At 45.1% G+C, this 19,052-nt stretch overlaps 1 protein-coding gene and 1 non-coding gene across 2 annotated transcripts; both read right to left on the bottom strand.

Annotated features, from left to right (window-relative positions):
* Positions 1-628: 628 nt before the first annotated feature.
* Positions 629-12,780, bottom strand: Rab33b (RAB33B, member RAS oncogene family). Its single transcript, XM_050138363.1, has 2 exons — positions 12,391-12,780; positions 629-3,394 (listed from the first exon to the last, which is right to left on the bottom strand). The coding sequence occupies exons 1-2, from the start codon at positions 12,637-12,639 to the stop codon at positions 2,954-2,956; spliced, it is 690 nt and encodes a 229-aa protein (XP_049994320.1). The 5' UTR covers positions 12,640-12,780; the 3' UTR covers positions 629-2,953.
* Positions 2,393-2,474, bottom strand: LOC126499343 (U4 spliceosomal RNA). The gene has a single exon (XR_007591070.1). It is a non-coding gene; the product is annotated as a U4 spliceosomal RNA (small nuclear RNA).
* Positions 12,781-19,052: the final 6,272 nt, after the last annotated feature.

Genomic DNA, 19,052 nt, shown 5'->3' with positions numbered 1-19,052 from the left:
AACATGGCCAATTAATGACCCAGAAGACTCAAGTCCCTAGTCCCCACATCGGGTGCCCAAGGCACCTGTAACTACCTGTAACCACAGCTGCAGGTGATCTGACACCGTCTGCTGCTGCACACACACCTGCAGACCCAGCGTCTGATGAAGCCAGCCATCCCTGGATGCAGTGCAGCATCTGACTTAGGTAATGCAGCTGGCCAGCGAGAAGCAGTAGCCCCTGAAAAGTCACCAGAGGGGCTGGGGGACAGTCTTGTGCCTGAGACACACTCTTCTTTCTCCTGCTCTAGTACCTGCGTGCACCCCGCAAACACACTCCGGCCATTTCCAGAGCATGTGCTGTCTGCACTGAGGACTCTTGAGAACCCTTACACTTTAGACTTAGGATTGGTTTCTCGTCATCTACACCAACTTCACTGGTTGAGAATACCTAATCTAAAAATTCCCAATCCAAAATGATCCAAAATCTGAAAGTTTCTAGATGAAATAACTATCAGATTTTGGATTTTCAAATTAAGGAACTGCAGGATATATAGGTTTTCTAAAAAACCACAGCAGACAGGGGAGGAGGTGAGGTATGCTCTTTAATTTTATATGCAACCCGGAAAACAAAGGAACCAAAACACCGTTTCTTCGTGGCAAAGATGATTTTATTGTACTTCGAGGGAGAAACAAAAGAATGACACCTGTTTCATAGCAAAACTACCGAGCCTGCTGAGGAAACGTGAAGAACAACTCTGCCAATCACGCGGTTTGCAGCCAACCATAACAGAGCCGGAAGTAGTTCGCTTTGGTGTTCTCAGATAAAGATTTTTCTAAAACATCTGATACTTCCAACTAAATGTCAGTTAAAATAAATTCACAGATATACAAAATGTATGATTTGTGCTTAAAAAATTAGTAACTAGAGGTCAGCTCACCACCATCTGGACGCAGGTCAACAGTCAGTGAAGTGCCTTCCAACACCCCGGGCTACATCTAAGGCCTAATCTTGCTCTCCTCGTAAGTATCTTTTTAAAATAAGAAACTAAAAACTTAAAGTAGTAGGTCGTTACAAATGAGATACAAATGTTTTAATTAATAAATACTAAAGTGGAAAAATAAAGCTTTTCACAGAATTGTAAAGAAAGCTCACTAACTCCTTACAAAAAGAAACAGTCTGCTACTTTAAAAAGAGAAATAATTATTAATAGTGCTGAAGAAACGATCCCGAGAACAGTAGGAAGAAGGCACGCGCCCGGAAAGCCTCTCTGTTCCCCAGCTGTACAGCGTTGGAAACAACGAACAGACGCCCTTCTGTAAGCACGGCTACAGCCCAGCTACTGCACCCATTATGTCTCACTAGAAAAACAGTCCCCGAGTCAGCATTAATTTAGGTAAATCTTTAATTATTGCATGATCAGGAAAACTGTAGTAGGCTAGTTCTAGTGACACAAGGCTTTAATCCCAAGTGGCTGGAGGATGAGGCAGGAGAATATCTGTAAGTCGGAGGCCACCCTGGTCCCAGGCCAGTCAGGCCTACAAAGTGAGACCCTGTATTTAAAAAGAGAAAAAGAACAATCTCTCTAGATACAAGTAAAGCCAACCTGGCCCTAGTATTTAAAACTGGACAACCATTCGTAAAAGTTTTACTTTCACTTAGCTTACTAAATAAAAAAATTTGCTTTTGTAATGGAATTTTCCAACTGGGACCTTCAGAATAATGAAACTAGGTCAGAGTACCCTTATTTCCCACATTTGGAAAACACTTAAGTATAATCTATTTTGCCTTAATTTCCTCTAGAACTGCCCAGGGCTGCAAGCTGTCAGAACGAGGACGTGCACACTTAGGCTGAACGCGGCTTACACAGCATTCCGCAAAGAGCTCCATATGGAAATGTGCTGTGTTCCTTGTGCAAAGTCTTAAATTTAAACTAAAAAATCATCCTGAAAACAAAATAAATTTAAACTAAAAGTGCTTAGGGAAAAAAAATTAAACTATTTCTTTCACCACTGAGGGACAGTTAAGATATTTTTCAAGCCGGGAGGTGATGGTGTACACCTTTAATCCCAGCACCCGGGAGGCAGAAACAGGTGGATCTCAGTGAGTTTGCAGCCAGCTTGGTCTACAGAGGAAGCTCCAGAACAGGCTCCAAAGCTACAGAGAAATCCTGTCTTGAAAAACCAAAGAAAAAAAATTAATTCATTTTGTCCAAAGGAACAATTTGTGGACATAAAACACAAACATTTAAAAAAACTAACCCAACGCTACTATGACAGGAATCCACGTAGACTCGGGAACTTGAGACGTGCCTTCAGAGCTCTGGCAGAACGGATGCTGACTGAATCCAGCCCTGAGTCACCCAACTCACCACGAGTGGAGGACAGGGGCACCAGGAACCAGCTTTGCAACTGATATTTTTTTTTTTTTCAATTAGCAATAATCGCGCCTCGGATAAACCTCATTGGCTACGATACTGCCACTGCGCAAAGCTTGCAACTGATATTTTAATTAAAAGTCACGGCTAAAATAAATTCCCATTACAACTGTCTGGATTCTTTTGATTAGTTTTTTAGTACTTAGATGCCACAGTACAATAAAAAGCACCTCAGTAACTCGCTATTTGCCGATAGCTCCGTGCAGTAAGTGTGCACTACACGGCATTTCTTTCCCAGTCCAGGAACACGGCGGCGTGGGCGCCACACTGAGCCTTGAGGTCCCATCATGCTCACGGGAGGCCTGGGACTGGAAAGAAGACCTGGCTGTCTCGTCTTTGCTTCCTTTTCCCTCCCAGCTGTAAATTGGCCTTCTCCTCGAACGGTCGCAGTGACAAACTTAGCAAGAGGATGAAAATACAAAAGGCAGCGCAACAACGGAACCAGCGGGATGAGCCATGATATTGAAGAGTTAATCTTACACACGTAATCACACGACTTCAGACTCAGTCAGACCCGTGAGGGGCGTACCCGTGACTCAGCACCAGCAGGGCACCGCGGGCTTCGTTTCGGGTTTCAGGATAACTCTGTTATCAGGTGGCTGGCTAAGCATCAAGGGCTTGTGGCTCTTCAGCTTATGAGCCAGCGTCATAAATATCGCTTCTACGTGGTCATTATCATTGGGGTTTTTAGCCGAGGTCTCGAACAAAGGCATACTGTGGGTGTCAGCAAACTTCTGTGCCAAGTCTGTGGGCACCTGGATGGCGCTTCTCAAGTCACATTTATTCCCGACCAGGATGCGAGGTATGTCACTTGCCAGCAAGTGCAGCTTGCATTCCTCGATCCAAGATGGCAGGCTGTGGAAGCTGGCCAAGTTGGTCATGTCGTAGACGAAGACGACAGCGTGCACGTTCCTGTAGTAGTGCTGAACCATGCTCTTCCTGAACCGCTCTTGTCCTGCAGTGTCCCACAGCTGGATCTGCAGCGTGGGAAACAGAAAGCAAGGTCGACACATTCAGTCCAATGACAGCAGCCTTGCCACGTCTACCTGCCCCAAACACTCTGCCGCTTGGGAGCTTGGCTTTTCTGTGGGGTCTAGACTGCATGATCCTAGGATAGTCACCATGTGACTACTAAATATCATTTTAAAATCTGAACAGGTAAAGTCTTAATAATTATTTTTTAAAGAAGATTGAAGGAAAAAGATACAGCACATAAACCATCAGAATATTCATAACCTAGAGCTATGAAAGGCCAGCGCTGAGTCAAACGTACTGAATGAGTGGTTTTTAATGTTTATCCTGCATGTACACACATGCACATATGCAGGTGCACACACACCATGATGAGTGCACACAGGTCAGGTCAACTCAGGAGTTGGCTCTCCACTGACACTTTGGGGTTCAGGAATCAAGTGCCTCTGGCCATTGGGCCATCCATCTAGCCCTCAGTTCTGACTTTTAAGTCTGTCAGCTCTTTAAATCCAAACTTCTTCATTTTATCCTGTTTTTCTTTCTTTTTTCCTCTCCTTTTCTTCTCTTGGAGACAGGGTCTTTTACTGTGTACTCCTGGATGTCCTGGAGCTCTCTATGTAGACAGGGCTGGCCTCAAACTCACAGAGATCCACCTACCTCTGACTCCCAAATTCTGGGATTAGGAGAAGCAATTACCAGCATACCCGGACTCTCCAGTTTCTTAACAGTCTTCCTTTGACTAATATAAGCCTCATTTTATCCAGAGTAGAAATGTAACGTACTTACAAGTCTTGATTTCTCTGATTTTCTTGGTACTTAGGGGGACCCAGTAGCAGAATTTGAGCCAATACCATGCAGTCAGCCTTCCTGGGAAGAAGGCATTCCAGGAAAGCAGCTGTCTTTGAGACTGAAAAAAGAGGGTCTGGGGAGATAGTAAAGTGTTGCTGCGTGTGGTAGTTTGGATGTAACTGGCCCTCATAAGCTAATAGGGAGTTGCACTATAAGGAGTTGTGGCTTCGTTGAGGTGGGTATGGCCTTGTTGGAGGAAGTGTGTCTCTGTGGGACCGGGCTTTTGAGGTTTCCTATGCTCAGGATCCTGCCCGGTGTCACCGGCCACTTCCCGTTGCCTTCTGATCAAGATATAGCCAGCACCATGTCTGCCTGCACACTGCCATGCTCCCTGCCATGATAATGGGCTGAAATCTCTGAACTGTAAACCACCACCTCAATTAAATGTTTTCCTTGTAAGAGTCGCCATGGTCATAGTGTCTCTTCACAGCAACAGAAACCTCAGCTATGACCCTGCAAATATGAGAACCTGAATTCTGTCTCCAGTACTCACAGCCAGGGGGAGCAGTCATACCTAGAACCCCAGCAATGGCTGTGAGGACAGGAGGATCTCTGAGGTGTGCAGGCCAGCCAGACTAGCTGGGCCATTCAGATGCCAGTGAGAAACCCTGTCCCCAAAACTAAGGAAGACAGCAATTAAGGAAGAACTCTAGCCTCCATTCATGCCTGCACACACAGGTGCACACACGATCATGAACATACACAGTAGAGCATTTAAAACATGCCATGTGACACAGCTCACTCTGCCCTTGGCTGCCTGACAACAGGCATTTTTGTTTTTGTTTTAGTTTTTGGTTTTTTGAGACAGGGTTTTGCTGTGTAGCTTTGGAGCCTGTGCTGAAACTCACTCTGTAGACCAGGCTGGACAGAGATCCTCCTGCCTCTGCCTCTGAGAGCTGGGATTAAAGGCGTGTGCCACCACTGCCCAGCAACAACAGGTATTTTGTAAGAGTAAAAACAGCCTCACAAGGAGTCACAATACAGAGTTAAGGGTAAGTTTGGCATCCTACCAACTGGGGATATCACATGACTGCTAACTCTGGTTTTATTCTTTTTTGAATGTTTCTAAAATTTTAAGATTTTATTTATGGTTTTTTTATGTGTTTTGCCTGCATGGATGCCTGTGTACCGCAGGTGTGCACAGGATCCTCTAAAACTGGACAGTTGCCAGTCACTGTCCTGGGAACCAAACATGGGTCCTTTGGAAAAGCAGCCAGTGCTCTCACCTGCTAAGCCATTTTTCCAGCCTCTAGATGTCATTTTTATATGACAAGATAAGACCTTTTACAGGTTCAACACCACTGTTGAATTTCCCTTGACATTGATAATGCTGTCAAGTTATCTACTACACTACCTTATTTAAAAGTTACCTACTTTGTTTACTCAGGAAATCCCACAATTCTGAATTTGTCAGATAAGATACTAATAAACCCTCAAAAGTATCTGAATTCTATCCTGGCATGGCGGTGCACACCTTTCATCCCAGCAGAGGCAAGTGGATCTTTGTGAGTTCCAGGACAGCCAGAGCTACATAGTGAGACCATGTCTCAAATAAAGGTATCTGAATCCTATATTCAGGGGCTGGCAAGATGGCTCAAGCAGGGAAAGGTGCTTGTCTGATGACCTTAGTTCAATCCCAGGACCCACACTATGGAAGGAGAAAGCCAGATCCTGCAAACTATCCTCTGACTTCTACATGCTCACACTCACACACACTTCACACATGTGCACACGCACGCACACACACACACAGACACTAAGTATATGTAATTTAAAATTAAAGCATCTAAAAATAAATACAATCCAAAGTTCAGCCACATGTGTTGCTGTCTGTGTCCTAGTCCTGTTACTCAGGAGACTGGGACAGGCGCATCTAGAGTTTGAGACAAGCATGGGCAACTGAGCAATACCCTGCCCTTAAATTTAAAGATTCATAGGCTGGAGAGCTGGCTCGGCAGATAAGAGCATTTGCTGCTCTTGTAGAGGACCACGTCTGGGTCACGGCACCCATAGGTTGGCTCACAATGCTGTGTAACTCTAGTTCCGGGAACCCAACATCCTCTTCTGCCATCTTCGTGGGCACCGGGCACACACATGGTGTATAAACACTCAGACACATAAAACAAATGAAAGCTTTCTTTGAAATCCTAAAAGCAGATGTTCTATCTCACTCTCATGACCTCTGTTCCTAGAGTTATTATCTCCAGTTACCGTGACTTGCCTCGGTGGGCCTTCTTCATCAATGAAACCATTTTGTCCTCTGTCACCTTCATTAGCTTTCTTTGCCACTTGACTGTGAGAATTCCAGGGTAACCTACCAACTGACCTGTTTGCACAACTGCACACTTAGGCCCTGAGCTCCTACCCCTACTATAGGGATTACCAGACCTAGACCCTACTCTAACAGGGAAGACAGATACATAATACAGTAAGATGGTCCTGGTCTGACGGAGGGCTAAGGGGATTTTCACTGAAGGAAGTATAATGGCTGGGATTCTAAGGAGAAGCTCAACAACAATCCTGCAGGGAAATACAGGAAGGAGGGATATTCCAAGCAAACAGTGAGAAACCAGCAAATGACTTGGCCAAACTATAGGGTGACTAAAGGAAGCAGCATGGCCTAACAAAGAATGGCTTGTGGTGCTGGGCAGTGGTGGCGCACGCCTTTAATCCCAGCACTTGGGAGGCAGAGGCAGGTGGATCTCTGCGAGTTCGAAGCCAGCCTAGTCTACAGAGTGAGTTTCAGTGCAGGCACCAAAGGTACAAAGAGAAACGCTGCCTTGAAAAAAACAAACAAACAAACAAAAAAGGAATGGTTTGTGTTAGCTGTTTTTAAATGAGATCAACTGAGCTGCTACCAAAGTTCAGTCAGGTCTGAATTTTTCCCTAGTGCTGAGGATGAAACCCACTGTCCCGAACATGCCAGACAAGTGTTCCACCACTGAGCTTTGCAGATCTCTATCCCCTCAAAGGGACGCTTGGAAGAAATACTGCAGCTAGGGTTTTGATGAGAGGAGTAATATGAAAACTTGCAGTAGGAAGCTAGTTGGATCTAGGGAGTAAAAGATAAAGATTGTATCTGGATGACCTGGTAGATTCTGAATTTCATGTAATTTTCATTTATCATGAAATCTCATTCTTCTTTTCTCCAACCATACAAAGACATGGCTGAGGTACAGCTGATGACAAGAGTGCTGGCTTGTGTACCGTGCAATGAAGAAGCCCTGCGTTCATCCCCAGCGCAGAGAAAATACAAAACTCATCCTTAGACTGCATGTCACCTAAAACATGAAGCAGAGCATCTGACTGCCACTGTTTGCTACTCCTCACACTGGACTAGCATACTTTGGGCTTAATATATTGATTTATGGGAAGGAGATACAGTGATTGTTTTTCCTTAGTTAATATTAACATCTTGCTCTCTTCTCCTGCTATAAACAAGAAAGCCACTGACATATTTAAGTACTGACTGCTAATCCCTGATGGAAGACTGGATTAAATGTCAAAACATCAGACTTTACTGAAGCCCCTGCCAGGGCAAAATGACTGTTGAGAGAGGAACACAGCTAGACAGTCAGGGAGGAGCATATGGATTAAGACCAAGACAGCCGATCTGAAAGTCAAATGCATTTTTATTTAAGGAATTCATTTGTATTCAGCTGCCAAAATTCTCGAATGAGATTTTCCTCTTTCAAGTTTATGTATACAGCACTCAGAAATCAATCAGCAAGCACAGACCCTCAGGGTTTTGCTTCCTTTCTTTTGTATGTGTATGTTTAGACAGGCCCTCACTATGTAGCTCGGGCTGGCCTGGAGTTAAAAAGGAAGACTCTTTAAGTGTTGGGACTGTTGGTGGCCAGTGGACACACAGTTCAGCTGCCTAGCGACACAGACTGAGGAGTCTTTGGACAGATCTGCGAGTGCTGGGATTAAAGGTGTGCTATCATGTCTGCCTCAGTTTTGTGGTTTTTTGGGACAAGGGGGTCTGCAATTCACTAAGTAGTCAGGCTAGCCTTGAATTTAAGGCCGTCCTTCCGGCTCAGCTTCGCATTACGTAGCTCTGGCAGGCCTCTAACTCACATAGATCTACCTATCTCTGCTTCAGCAGCGCTGAGCATAAAGGCAGGTGCCACCACACCCAGCTTAAGGAAAGGTTTTAAAAAGATTCAATACCCACAGGGATGAGGACAGATCTTAGTCCATAGAATGCTTGCCCATCATACACACATTGAAAGCCCTGGATTCAATCCCCAGCGCTGCATAAACCATGGGGGCGTGTCTATAATCCCAGCACCCACAAGGTAAAGTCAAGAGGTTCACAAGTTCAAGGTTAGGTAGGAAGATGAGGCCCTGTCTCAAAAAACACAGCCTCCACACATATGTAAATGAACACACACACACAGTTCAAAGTCATCCTTGAATATATATAGACTTTGAAGTCAGCTTTGGGAACATGAGACCCTTTGTTTTGAAAAAAGCATACAGGGTTGGAGAGATGGCTCAATGGTTAAGAACACTGGCTGCTCTCCCCAGGACCAGGGTTTGATTCCCAGCATTCACATGCTGGCTTAAAACCATTTGTAATTCCAGTTCCAGGAGAACACAATGCCTCTGTGGGCCATGTACACACATGGTACATAGACATACATGCAGGCAGCACCAGTACACATAATATAAGAAATATTGTTTAAGTGCCAGAGCTGTAGCTCAGCTGTGGAAGTGGTAGAGCACTCCACCTAACAGGAAGAGTCTGGATCCAAGCCCACACCACCACTACCACACCTGTACATACTTCTCCAGCAGATGAGACTAAAGTGAGCTGTCAGATGCACTGAACAGGTGGACAGATGGAAATTGTGTGTGTGTGTGTGTGTAATAAGTGAGCATGTTACCATGCTCACCCATGATAGTTCAGGGCTAACAAGACTGACTTTATCACTGAGCAAATGTTCACAAATGCTAACTGTGTGCTCCTTATCCTAGAATGACCCTGACCATAAAATTATTTTCATTGCTACTTCATAACTGTAATTTTGCTACTGTTAAGAATTATAACGTGAATAACTGTGTTTTCTGATGTCTTCAACAACCCCCGTGAAAGGGTCATTTGACACCCCCCCAAAGGAGTTGTGACCCACAGGTTAAGAAACACTGCATGGGGGCTGGAGAGATGGCTCAGAGGCTAAGAGCACTAGACTGTTCTTCCACAGGTCCTGAGTTCAATTCCCAGCAACCACCTGGTAGCTCACAACCATCTGTAATGAGATCTGGTGCCCTCGTTTGGCCTGCAGGCACGCATGCAGGCAGAACACTGTATACATAACAAGTAAAGAAATCTTTAAGAAAAAAGAAAAGAAGAAGAGAGAAAAAAGGCAGGTGAGTTAGAAGCCATCCAGAGCTACATAGAAAGACTATCTCAGTGGTGAAGAGCACTGGCTAATGACCCATGCTTTTAATCCCAGCACTCACAAGACCAGCCTGGTCTACAAAGTGAGTTCTAGAACAGTCAGGGCTGTTACGCAGAGAAACCTTGTCTTGAAACAAACAAAAAGAACATTGGCTGTCCTTTTAGAGGACCCAAGTTCAAATCCCAGCACCCACATGGCAGTACCCAATTCAGACATACATACAGGCAAACACCAATGCACAAGAAATATAAATAAATTTTAATTTTAAAAAAGGCTCTCAAGGGCTGGAGAGATGGCTCAGTGGTTAAGAGCATTGCCTGCTCTTCCAAAGGTTCTGAGTTCAATTCCCAGCAACCACATGGTGGCTCCCAACCATCTGTAATGAGGTCTGGTGCCCTCTTCTGGCCTGCAGACATACACACAGACAGAATATTGTATACATAATAAAGAAAAATATAAAAAAAAAGGCTCTCAAGATCAAAGATAGATAAATATAAAAAATAATTTTTAAAGAAACACAGAAAGAAAAACAAAAAGCGTGACAGGCCACATACTTTAGTCTATTTTCTGTTGCTGGATAATTTAGAGAACGGAGACCTATTTGGTTCACACCTGATGGGTGTCGAGAGCCACACTCCCAATAACCCCTTAATCCATAAATGAGATTAATCCACTAATTTATGAATGAACTAATCCCTTAACCAGTCAACAGATTAGTCTAATTAATCTGTAAAGGGATTAACTCATTCATAAATCCAAAGGACCCGATCACCTCCCAAATGTCCCGCCTCCAAGTTCCATTAGCTCAGGAACTTGGGAATTAAGTTTCCAACACATGAACTTGAAAGACAACTTCAGCCACACCATGGCCCGACGCTTTTCATAGGCTCACACTTTGCACCTGGGTTAGCTGAGCTCCAAAGCTTGCGTAACTCTTCCCACAACTCTTACCCAGACTAAATGTGCACACACCAGAAGCCTCGTTCTTTTCTGCTGCCACCGGTTTCTGTACCTAACCAAGTTTTGATGATTAAAGAAAAAAAAACAAACCACCTTCTAGTCATCTAGCTCTTCTTGCCATGTACACAGTCTCTTCCCCAAGCTTCTGCTAGGGATCACACACTGCTAGGGGTCACACACTGCTAGGGGTCACACACTGCTAGGGGTCACACACTGTTAGGGATCACACACTGCTAGGGATCACACACTGCTAGTGATCACACACTGCTAGGGATCACACACTGCTAGGGATCACACACTGCTAGGGATCACACACTGCGTCTTGCGCACCCTATTAAGCACCCTATCGCCGAACTACACCCTACTCCCATACATCTTCCTTTACATACAAGGTACACAAACGACCAACTACTGGCAGCCTGAACAAGACGATCAGTTGGGAACGTGCTTGCCGAGCTAAATTTGGACCCTCAGCACCTGCGATCCCAGCCCAAGGAAAGCAGAAACAGGAGGATCTCTGGAGCTTGCTAGTCAGATAGCCTCATGGAATCAGGGAGCTGCAGATTCACTGGGAGACTGCCTCAAAAACGCAAGATGGAGAGCAACTTCGGAAGACTGACGTGAACATATAGAGTCTAGACTCACCCCCACTGCACACATGTGCACCCACACACATAAGATAGAAGGAAACAGAAAGCAGAGGGGCCTAGAAAAGGTGGTCTCTTAACTCAGACGATTTCCCCTTTTCTTTACTAGGGGTAAAAAGCTTTCTGAAGGCGGGGAGGGGAGTAAAGAAACAGAAACTTCATGCCTCAAGGATAAAAGGGTAGGAGAAACAAATCAAACCTGTTCCAAGTAGAGGATCCCCAACGTAAGGAAAAGTGAAAGCAGTCGCTTAAGGAAGTCAGGGGAATTCCTCCGTTTCGTGCGCGGGAAGAGGGGGCGGGGGGCGGGATTGATTTGTTTGTTTAGTTTGAGATGGGGTCTCACGGTAGTTCCCCACTCCCACCTCTCAGAATTAAGTAAACGTAGTGGTTTTGCAATAGTGTCAAGGTTTACACCGTGAGGAGGCCCCTGACTTGCAGGATCCTTATCCTGCAGTTCCAGCAGGCGAATGCTTCGCCATCCCAATCCTGGCCGTCTTAGCCTTCCCTGCTATGATTGCGATGTCTGAGGTCTCCGAAACCACCTGGGAGGGGGTCTGTGCCTGCATCGAGAGACGGGATTTCGGCAACCCACTTAAGAGTCATCACATATATAATGCTTCAATGAGAAAATAGGGTTTTTTTTCTAAATAGGTTATCATGCAGAAACTGTCTCCAACGCAACAGGCTTTATTCCCACAATACTTATGCATTTATGCAATGCTCAAACGCATTCTTAGAAATAACTTGAGCTTTCTATGCTTAAGAGTTTCCTTTGGTCATCATATTCCCCACACTCCCAGCACATAACTCTCACGTAGGCAATGGGGGGAGGGGTGACTCCCCTACACCACTGACATCACTGACAGTGTGGTCCACAGGCTCATTGCATTTGCCTAACAGCAAATCACAACGTGCTTTTTTGAAACACAAGATGCCCCAGGTAAAGTTGATGCTCGTTAGAGGTGGAGGGAGGGGGGCGGGCACTGTCTCAGAAGTTTACTGCATACAAACGCACTTTCCACGCCAGCGTGGGAGCACTCGGGGCGCGCACTCCTGCACAGAGCCAGGGTGCGGTCCAGACACCTGCAAAGCCGGGGCGGCCCTGCGCAGCCCCCTTCCCCGCCGCCATCCGCTCACCTTGATGCGCTCGCCGTCGATCTCCACGGCTCGCTCTCGAAAGTCCACCCCGATGGTGGCCTCTGTGCGGTCGGGGAAGCGGCCGGCGCAGAAGCGGTAAGTCAGGCACGTCTTGCCCACGTTCGAGTCGCCGATCACGATGATCTTGAAGATGCGGGAGCGGGCGGGAGGCAGACACCCGGACGCCCCTGACACCGCACAGCTGGACGAGAAGCTGACCTCCAGCGACGACTCCACCTCCGAAGCCATCCTCCCGACTCTCTCCGAGCTGAGGCGGAGGAGAGGAGCCTCGGGTACGGCGCCACCTCAGCGACAGCGCTCTCGGGCAGCGCAACAGCACAGCGGGCTCCCCGAAGACCCGCAGCGCGCGTGCGCGAGCCCCGCCCGCCCCTGCCCCCCTCCCAGGTGTGGCGCCCCGCTCGGGTCTTCTCCGCCCCGCCGGCGCGGTGTATCCGGAAAGAGCGGTCGGCGCTCCCTGGCTGGACCGCAGCACCGAAGGTCCGCCTGGGGGAACCGCTGTGTGCGGCACTCCGGATTTGGACCCGCCCCGCCACGTCCGCTGTCCCCTGCTCTGGAGAAAGCGGCGCAGCTCCTGAGGGGCGGAGAGAGAGACAGCCGGGAGGAAGGAGGTGCGGCCGGGATGCTGTCTCGCGAGAGGCACCCGGCAGTGCGCTCGCCGCCTCCGCGAAACCGCGTGGGCAGGAGAGTGTGAGGCTGCTCAGCCGCTGGACCCCATCCTTTCCGTGCGCCGCCACAGCCCCTTGAAGTTATCCTCGGAGCTTGGCGCCCAAGGCTTCTTTGCTTTAAATATTCTCCCATCCCATAGAGGAGATCACTGTGGGACTCTTGAGAAACCCAAACCCTTTACGCAGCTGGGCGTGGCGGTCCACGTTAGAATCCTTGCTGGAGGGAGCTGAGGAAGAAGGATGGAAAGTCGGAGCCCTCAGGGTTGGCTTTTAATGTCAGCTCTCGGGAGGCAGAGGCAGGAGAATTTCTGTGAGTTCAGGGCCTGCCCGGGCTAAGTTGCGAGCTCCAACACAGCCAAGAGCTTTTGTTTTGGTTTGTTTTTGGTTTTTCAAGAAAGGGTTTCTCTGTAGCTTTGGGGTCTGTCCTGGAACTAGCTCTTGTAGACCAGGCTGGCCTCGAACTCACAGAGATCTGCCTGCCTTTGTCTCCCAAGTGCTGGGATTGAAGGCATGCACCATCACCGCCTGGCCAGCCAAGGTTTTTAACAGGCCCCTCAGACCTTAGTAGCTCCCAACACCTTACTTAGCACAGCTGACACCATAATTGAAGTACCATTCAGGCCTTGGAACCCAGCAGCACTTTAGACAGCAACATCTGCCAGAGAGAGAGAGAACAAAATCCTAATTCATAGTTCTGGGAAAGTCTCCCTTACTTTTTTGGCTTCTGTGGTTCTGCTTCTGGCTAACTGGTCTTGTTAAATGAAGTATGTCAACCCAGGATGTGTGTGTGTGTGTGTGTGTGTGTGTGTGTGTGTGTGTGTGTGTGTGTGATTAAAAACTCACACTGAGAAAGGCTTGGGACTGCACTCAGGTCCCAAATGAAAACTTTCTATTTGCTTGAACCCATGCATGTCCAATCGATCTTCTCCGGTGGATACCTCACAATAAGACTATAGAGACCCTGTCTTCAAAAGCAAACATGGTTAGGGATGTAGCTCATTTGGTGCTTTCCTGCATATAGGAAACCCAGTTTCAGATCGCAGCACCATAAAAAAGCAAACGTACTCAAAGAGTTGACAATCTAGCTTGTCCTGGTGGCAGAAAAACAGCTAGAAGTAGAAAGGAATTGCCTAATGATGAAAGGCTGAATTTAGTAGGAAGAATAAACTTGTTTGAAACTAATAAAATGTATCTTATGTGCATCGGTGTTTTGCCTGCATGTATGTCTGGGTAAGGGCATCAGATCCCTGGAAGGGAAGTTACAAACAGTTGTGAGTTGCCATTTGGGTGCTGGGAATTGAATCCTGAGACTCTGGAAGAACAAGTCAGGGCTCTTACCCCACAGAGCCATCTCTCTAGTTTTATCTCAGCTCCTTTCTAATTGTGACCAGGACAGTAGTAGAAGTCTATCCACCCACCTCCTGTCTAGTGCTGAGGGACTTAAACCATGACTACAGATTTTAAGTACTCTAAGCAAATTGTGTTAATAGAAGATTAAATGTGTGTTAGAATAAGCTGGTGAAGGAAACGTCTAGAAAAGGATATAGGGGCCTTGGTGACAAGAATTTGGAAGGGCCAAAACAAATTAAGAAGAATGGGAAGTTAGATTAGATTAGATGGGATTAAAGTTCTATAAAATAGTTCTAGGTGTGGGTGTGTGCCTGTAAGGACAGCACTAGGGCAACTGAGGCAAGAGGATAATAAATTCAAGACCAGCATGGGCTACATACTTTCAGTTCAGCCTCAGATATACAGCCAGACCCTGACTGACCATGTCACAAATAAATAAAAATGGATTTTTTTTTTTTGAGACAGAACCTCTATGAAGTTCTGGATATCTTGGAGCTCACTATGTGGACCAGGCTGGCCTTGAACTCCCAGAGATCCTCACGCCTCTGCCTCCCAAGTGTTGGGATTAAAAGGTACGCTCCCCCATCCAGCTAAAAGCCTTTTCTTAAAAAAAAAAAAAAAAAGGCCAGGCGATAGTGATACATGCCTTTAATCCCAGCACTCTGGAGGCAGAAGCAGGCAGATCTCTGTGAGTTCGAGGCCAGCCTGGTCTACAAGAGCTAGTTCCAGGGCAGGCTCCAAAGCTACAGAGAAACCCTGTCTCAAAAAAAAAAAAAAAAAAAAAAAAAAAGGGCTTTGCCTAGGCATTCTAAATCTGAAAACATTGCTAGATATGCAGCTAGATAAAATAGCAAAGTTTTTTGAATCATATGTGCACATAGATAAAATAGCAAAGATTTTTAAAAATCATATCGGCAATGCCAAGACAGTGGTAGAACATATGCTTGGCATATAAAAGGCATGGAGTTCAATATATTGTGTTAAAAGAAGAAAAAAATATGATAAAGTTTGTCAGCCAAGCTAGGTGGCACATAGTTAGAAACCCACATCCTCGGCGAGTAAGGCAGAAGGAGTCTAAGTTCAAAGTCAACCTGCTGCAAGATCTGCTCTCAAATAAACAGTATACCTAACAGTGTCGGCATAATAACCTAATTATACTAATAAGTTGACCTGGGACTTGCTAACTAGGCCTGCTTCTGTGTCCTAAGTGGAGCTGATGTCCCACCCAACCATACCCAGCTTCTACCTTATTGTCATTTGTTTTTTTTGAGGCAGGGTATTGTCTGTCCTGGAGCTCACTGTTCACCAGGCTGACCTTGAATCACAGAACCTCTTCAAGCTCAAGGATCTGCACAACATCCACTTAGAAGTGCTGTGTCTAGGGAAAATTGAAAGTTGTTTCAATGCAGTAAACTCACAGGTTGGCCTTTTGTTTTCAACTCGTATCCCAGTATAGTAAACATGACTGAAGTTATCAGAACAGTGTGGATGGGAAACCAATCAGAAAGCTCTTAACAAAGTTAAAATACTGGGCTCATTTTCTTAGTATAAGAGAAGACACAGGGCTGGAGAGATGGCTCAGAGGTTAAGAGCACTGCCTGCTCTTCCAAAGGTCCTGAGTTCAATTCCCAGCAACCACATGGTGGCTCACAACCATCTGTAATGAGGTCTGGTGCCCTCTTCTGGCCTGCAGGCATACACACAAACAGAATATTGTATACATAATAAATAAATAAATATTTAAAAAAAAAAAAGAGAAGACACAATCTCTGTACTTCCATAGTTTTTCTTGTTTTCGGAGATAGGGTTTCTGTGTGTACTCTTTCTTGGTAGTCCTGGAACTCATTCTGTAGATCAGGTTATCCTCAAACTATCAAAGAGATTCACCTGTTTCTACCTCCTTAGTGTTAGGATTAAAGGCACACCTGACTGGTAACAATTACGTGTAGGAAAAGTACTAACATCAATAAATATCTGTAATATTTTGAGATGATTAATTATGGCCAACAGATAGGACCAAGATGAATCTTCTATAACCACAGACAAGGGATAGGAAATTTGAAATTTTACAGATGGTCTAAGTTCACTTCCTATATTCTGTGAGGCAATTATGCATGGCTGTCACTGTGGGGTTTTTTTTTTGGTTTTGTTGTTTTTCAGACAGCATCTCTTTGTAGCTTTAAAGCCTGTTCTGGAACTCGCTCTACCAGGCTGGCCTTGAGCTCTCATAGATCCAGAGATCTGCCTGTCTCGTCTCTTCCTCCCAAGTGTTGGGATTAAAAGCATGTGCCACCATTTCTCGGCATCACGTCTTTTAAACTTCCATTGATTTACAGGCTGGAGAGATGACTAAGGGCACCTGTCACCATGCCTGCTAATCAGAGTTCAAATCCTGGGACCTATATGGTGGGAGAAGAGACTGACTCCTGCAAGCTCACACACAATGTATAATAAAACAAATTTAAAAATGGATTCATAGGAATTTGAAGCAAAGTATGAGTCATGTAACTTCATGTTACACTGGACATTTCACTCACTTAGTTCTTGCAGGAAGCTGAAAATACTGGGTTCAACAGAGTGCTTAAAGTTTTCAAACTACAAAAACAAAACAAACAAGTGAAGCAGTTGGCTTATTCTTAGGTCCTTTTTAATGAACTTCTGAACAAGTAATGCTGAATACATGTTCCTAAATATGTCTATTACTCTCACTTCTTTTTTTTTTTTTTAACTAAGTTAATCAACTTAAGTTATTTAGTATTTGGTATTCCAGAATCCAGGGGATAGTCCTGTTACCATCTACTTTAAATGGCAACTTTTTCATTTTAAAAGATACAGAGCAACAATATGATTACTTGAGGGCAGGTAAGTTGAACTCCTAAGAAAAGCCAGTTTGGAAGAACAGTGTAGCCACAAGTGTGTCCTGAAAAACTCTAATTACAAAGTAAACAGGTGGACAAATTCATTCAGGACCAAACGGAAAATCAGAGACAGCACAGGGTTCCCGTGCCAGTCATGTACAGGTAAACACAGAAGACAAGCATCATTAGTTGAAAACAACTCGAGATCTACAACACTCTCAAAATTACCTCACTTCCTTACTCCTAAATGAGAAAACAGTTTGTCCTCAGAGAGGCCAGACATCTTTACATTACAATGAGATTTCCAACATGTAGAGAAATACAGGTTCTTGAACTAGAAATCAAGGCCTCACTTACAGGCCAATTAAATGTCTCAGCAGGTAGATGTGCCATGCAGCCAGGTAACCTGAGTTTGATCCCTGAAATGTAAGGAAGGTGAGATTCCTATGCAAGTTGTCCTGAACGCCACACATGCACTCACATAAGTGTGTGCCCCCCACCCATCTTTTTAAGCCTTCATAGCTAGGCGTGTGGTACACGTGTTTAATCCCAGCACTCAGGAGAGAGGCAGACTTCTGTGTTTGAGGCAAACAGGGGTACATAGTGAGATACTGTCCCAAAAAATGTAAGACAGACCTTGGAATGGTTTTGCTGCACTGCTAGTAACATCCTTACATTTGGTACAAGCAACCTTGAAACAAGGGCTACAGTCTGGTTTAGGTACATAGAACGTGGCGGTTACAGCATCAGTAAATCCTAATTTATATTGTACCAAACTCTTCTTCTGGCTACCATCCCAAAACGGTGCCTCAGCGCCAACTGCATGAACTAACAAATTGGAGATTTTCAGACTCTTTCCTTTTATAGTTTTTCCCTATGCTTTATCTTTCCAGACTGATCCTCAACTCCATCTCCCAAGTGCTGGGGTTATAGGTATGCACTCTGCTTGTTTTAGTCGTATACCATGAGTATGTGGTACTCATTTTGTTATACAAACTAGAGTATGCATAAAAGATATTCTTGGTTAAACACAGCACTCTCCAGAATCTCCAACACACTCTACTTTCCATTTCCATCTCATAGCTGTAGAAGGGAAAAGCGAAACTTGATAAATAACCTCTTCCAAAAATTTTTATTGCTGCAAATTGTAGTTTCCAACGAGCAAAAACTGAAACCATTTCTGCTTCCTGTGGTGCAAACAGCTATTTCATAGGGTTTGTGTCTTAGATTTGACAATCTTTCTATTAAAAAAATCAGGAGCATGAGGCAGAAAAGGAAGCCTCCTTCCATCAGAAATGTTCCTCTGGAACTCTTAGTATCATGATCTTCAGAATTCAAGGACAGTATTATTTAAAAGAAACGCCTACCATGTTCAATACTCTACTTTTTAAGCTTCCCCAAATGTATGCTATGCATGGCAACAGAAACAGTCTCACCAGTTGTCCAGAAGGGATGTCTGAGTTTGTTACAACCCACCTGACTCTAGACCATGGCTCTGAGCTCTTCACAGTCACAGCTCTCATTTCATTGCTCTGAGAGCAGGAGAGTATGCAGTACAATCATGGTGAAAAAAACAGGGCCTCAGAAGACCCAGAAAGCTTTCCAGTGACATCGGCACTACTTTTAGTCATGCTATTAGAGATCATTTTATTGTTGTGCATAATAAATACAGAAAAAATAGTGAAAATGACTCAACTATCTAATTAAAGCTAAGTAAACTAAGCTAGTCAGAGTTTAGCTTTTCAATGAGAAATGACAATAGTGAATA

This window comes from Alexandromys fortis, unplaced genomic scaffold (genome assembly GCF_014885135.2).
Source record: "Alexandromys fortis isolate MF-2015 unplaced genomic scaffold, M_Fortis_MF-2015_v1.1 scaffold_15, whole genome shotgun sequence".
NCBI lineage: Eukaryota > Metazoa > Chordata > Mammalia > Rodentia > Cricetidae > Alexandromys > Alexandromys fortis.
This window is presented reverse-complemented; position numbering and strand designations above follow the sequence as displayed.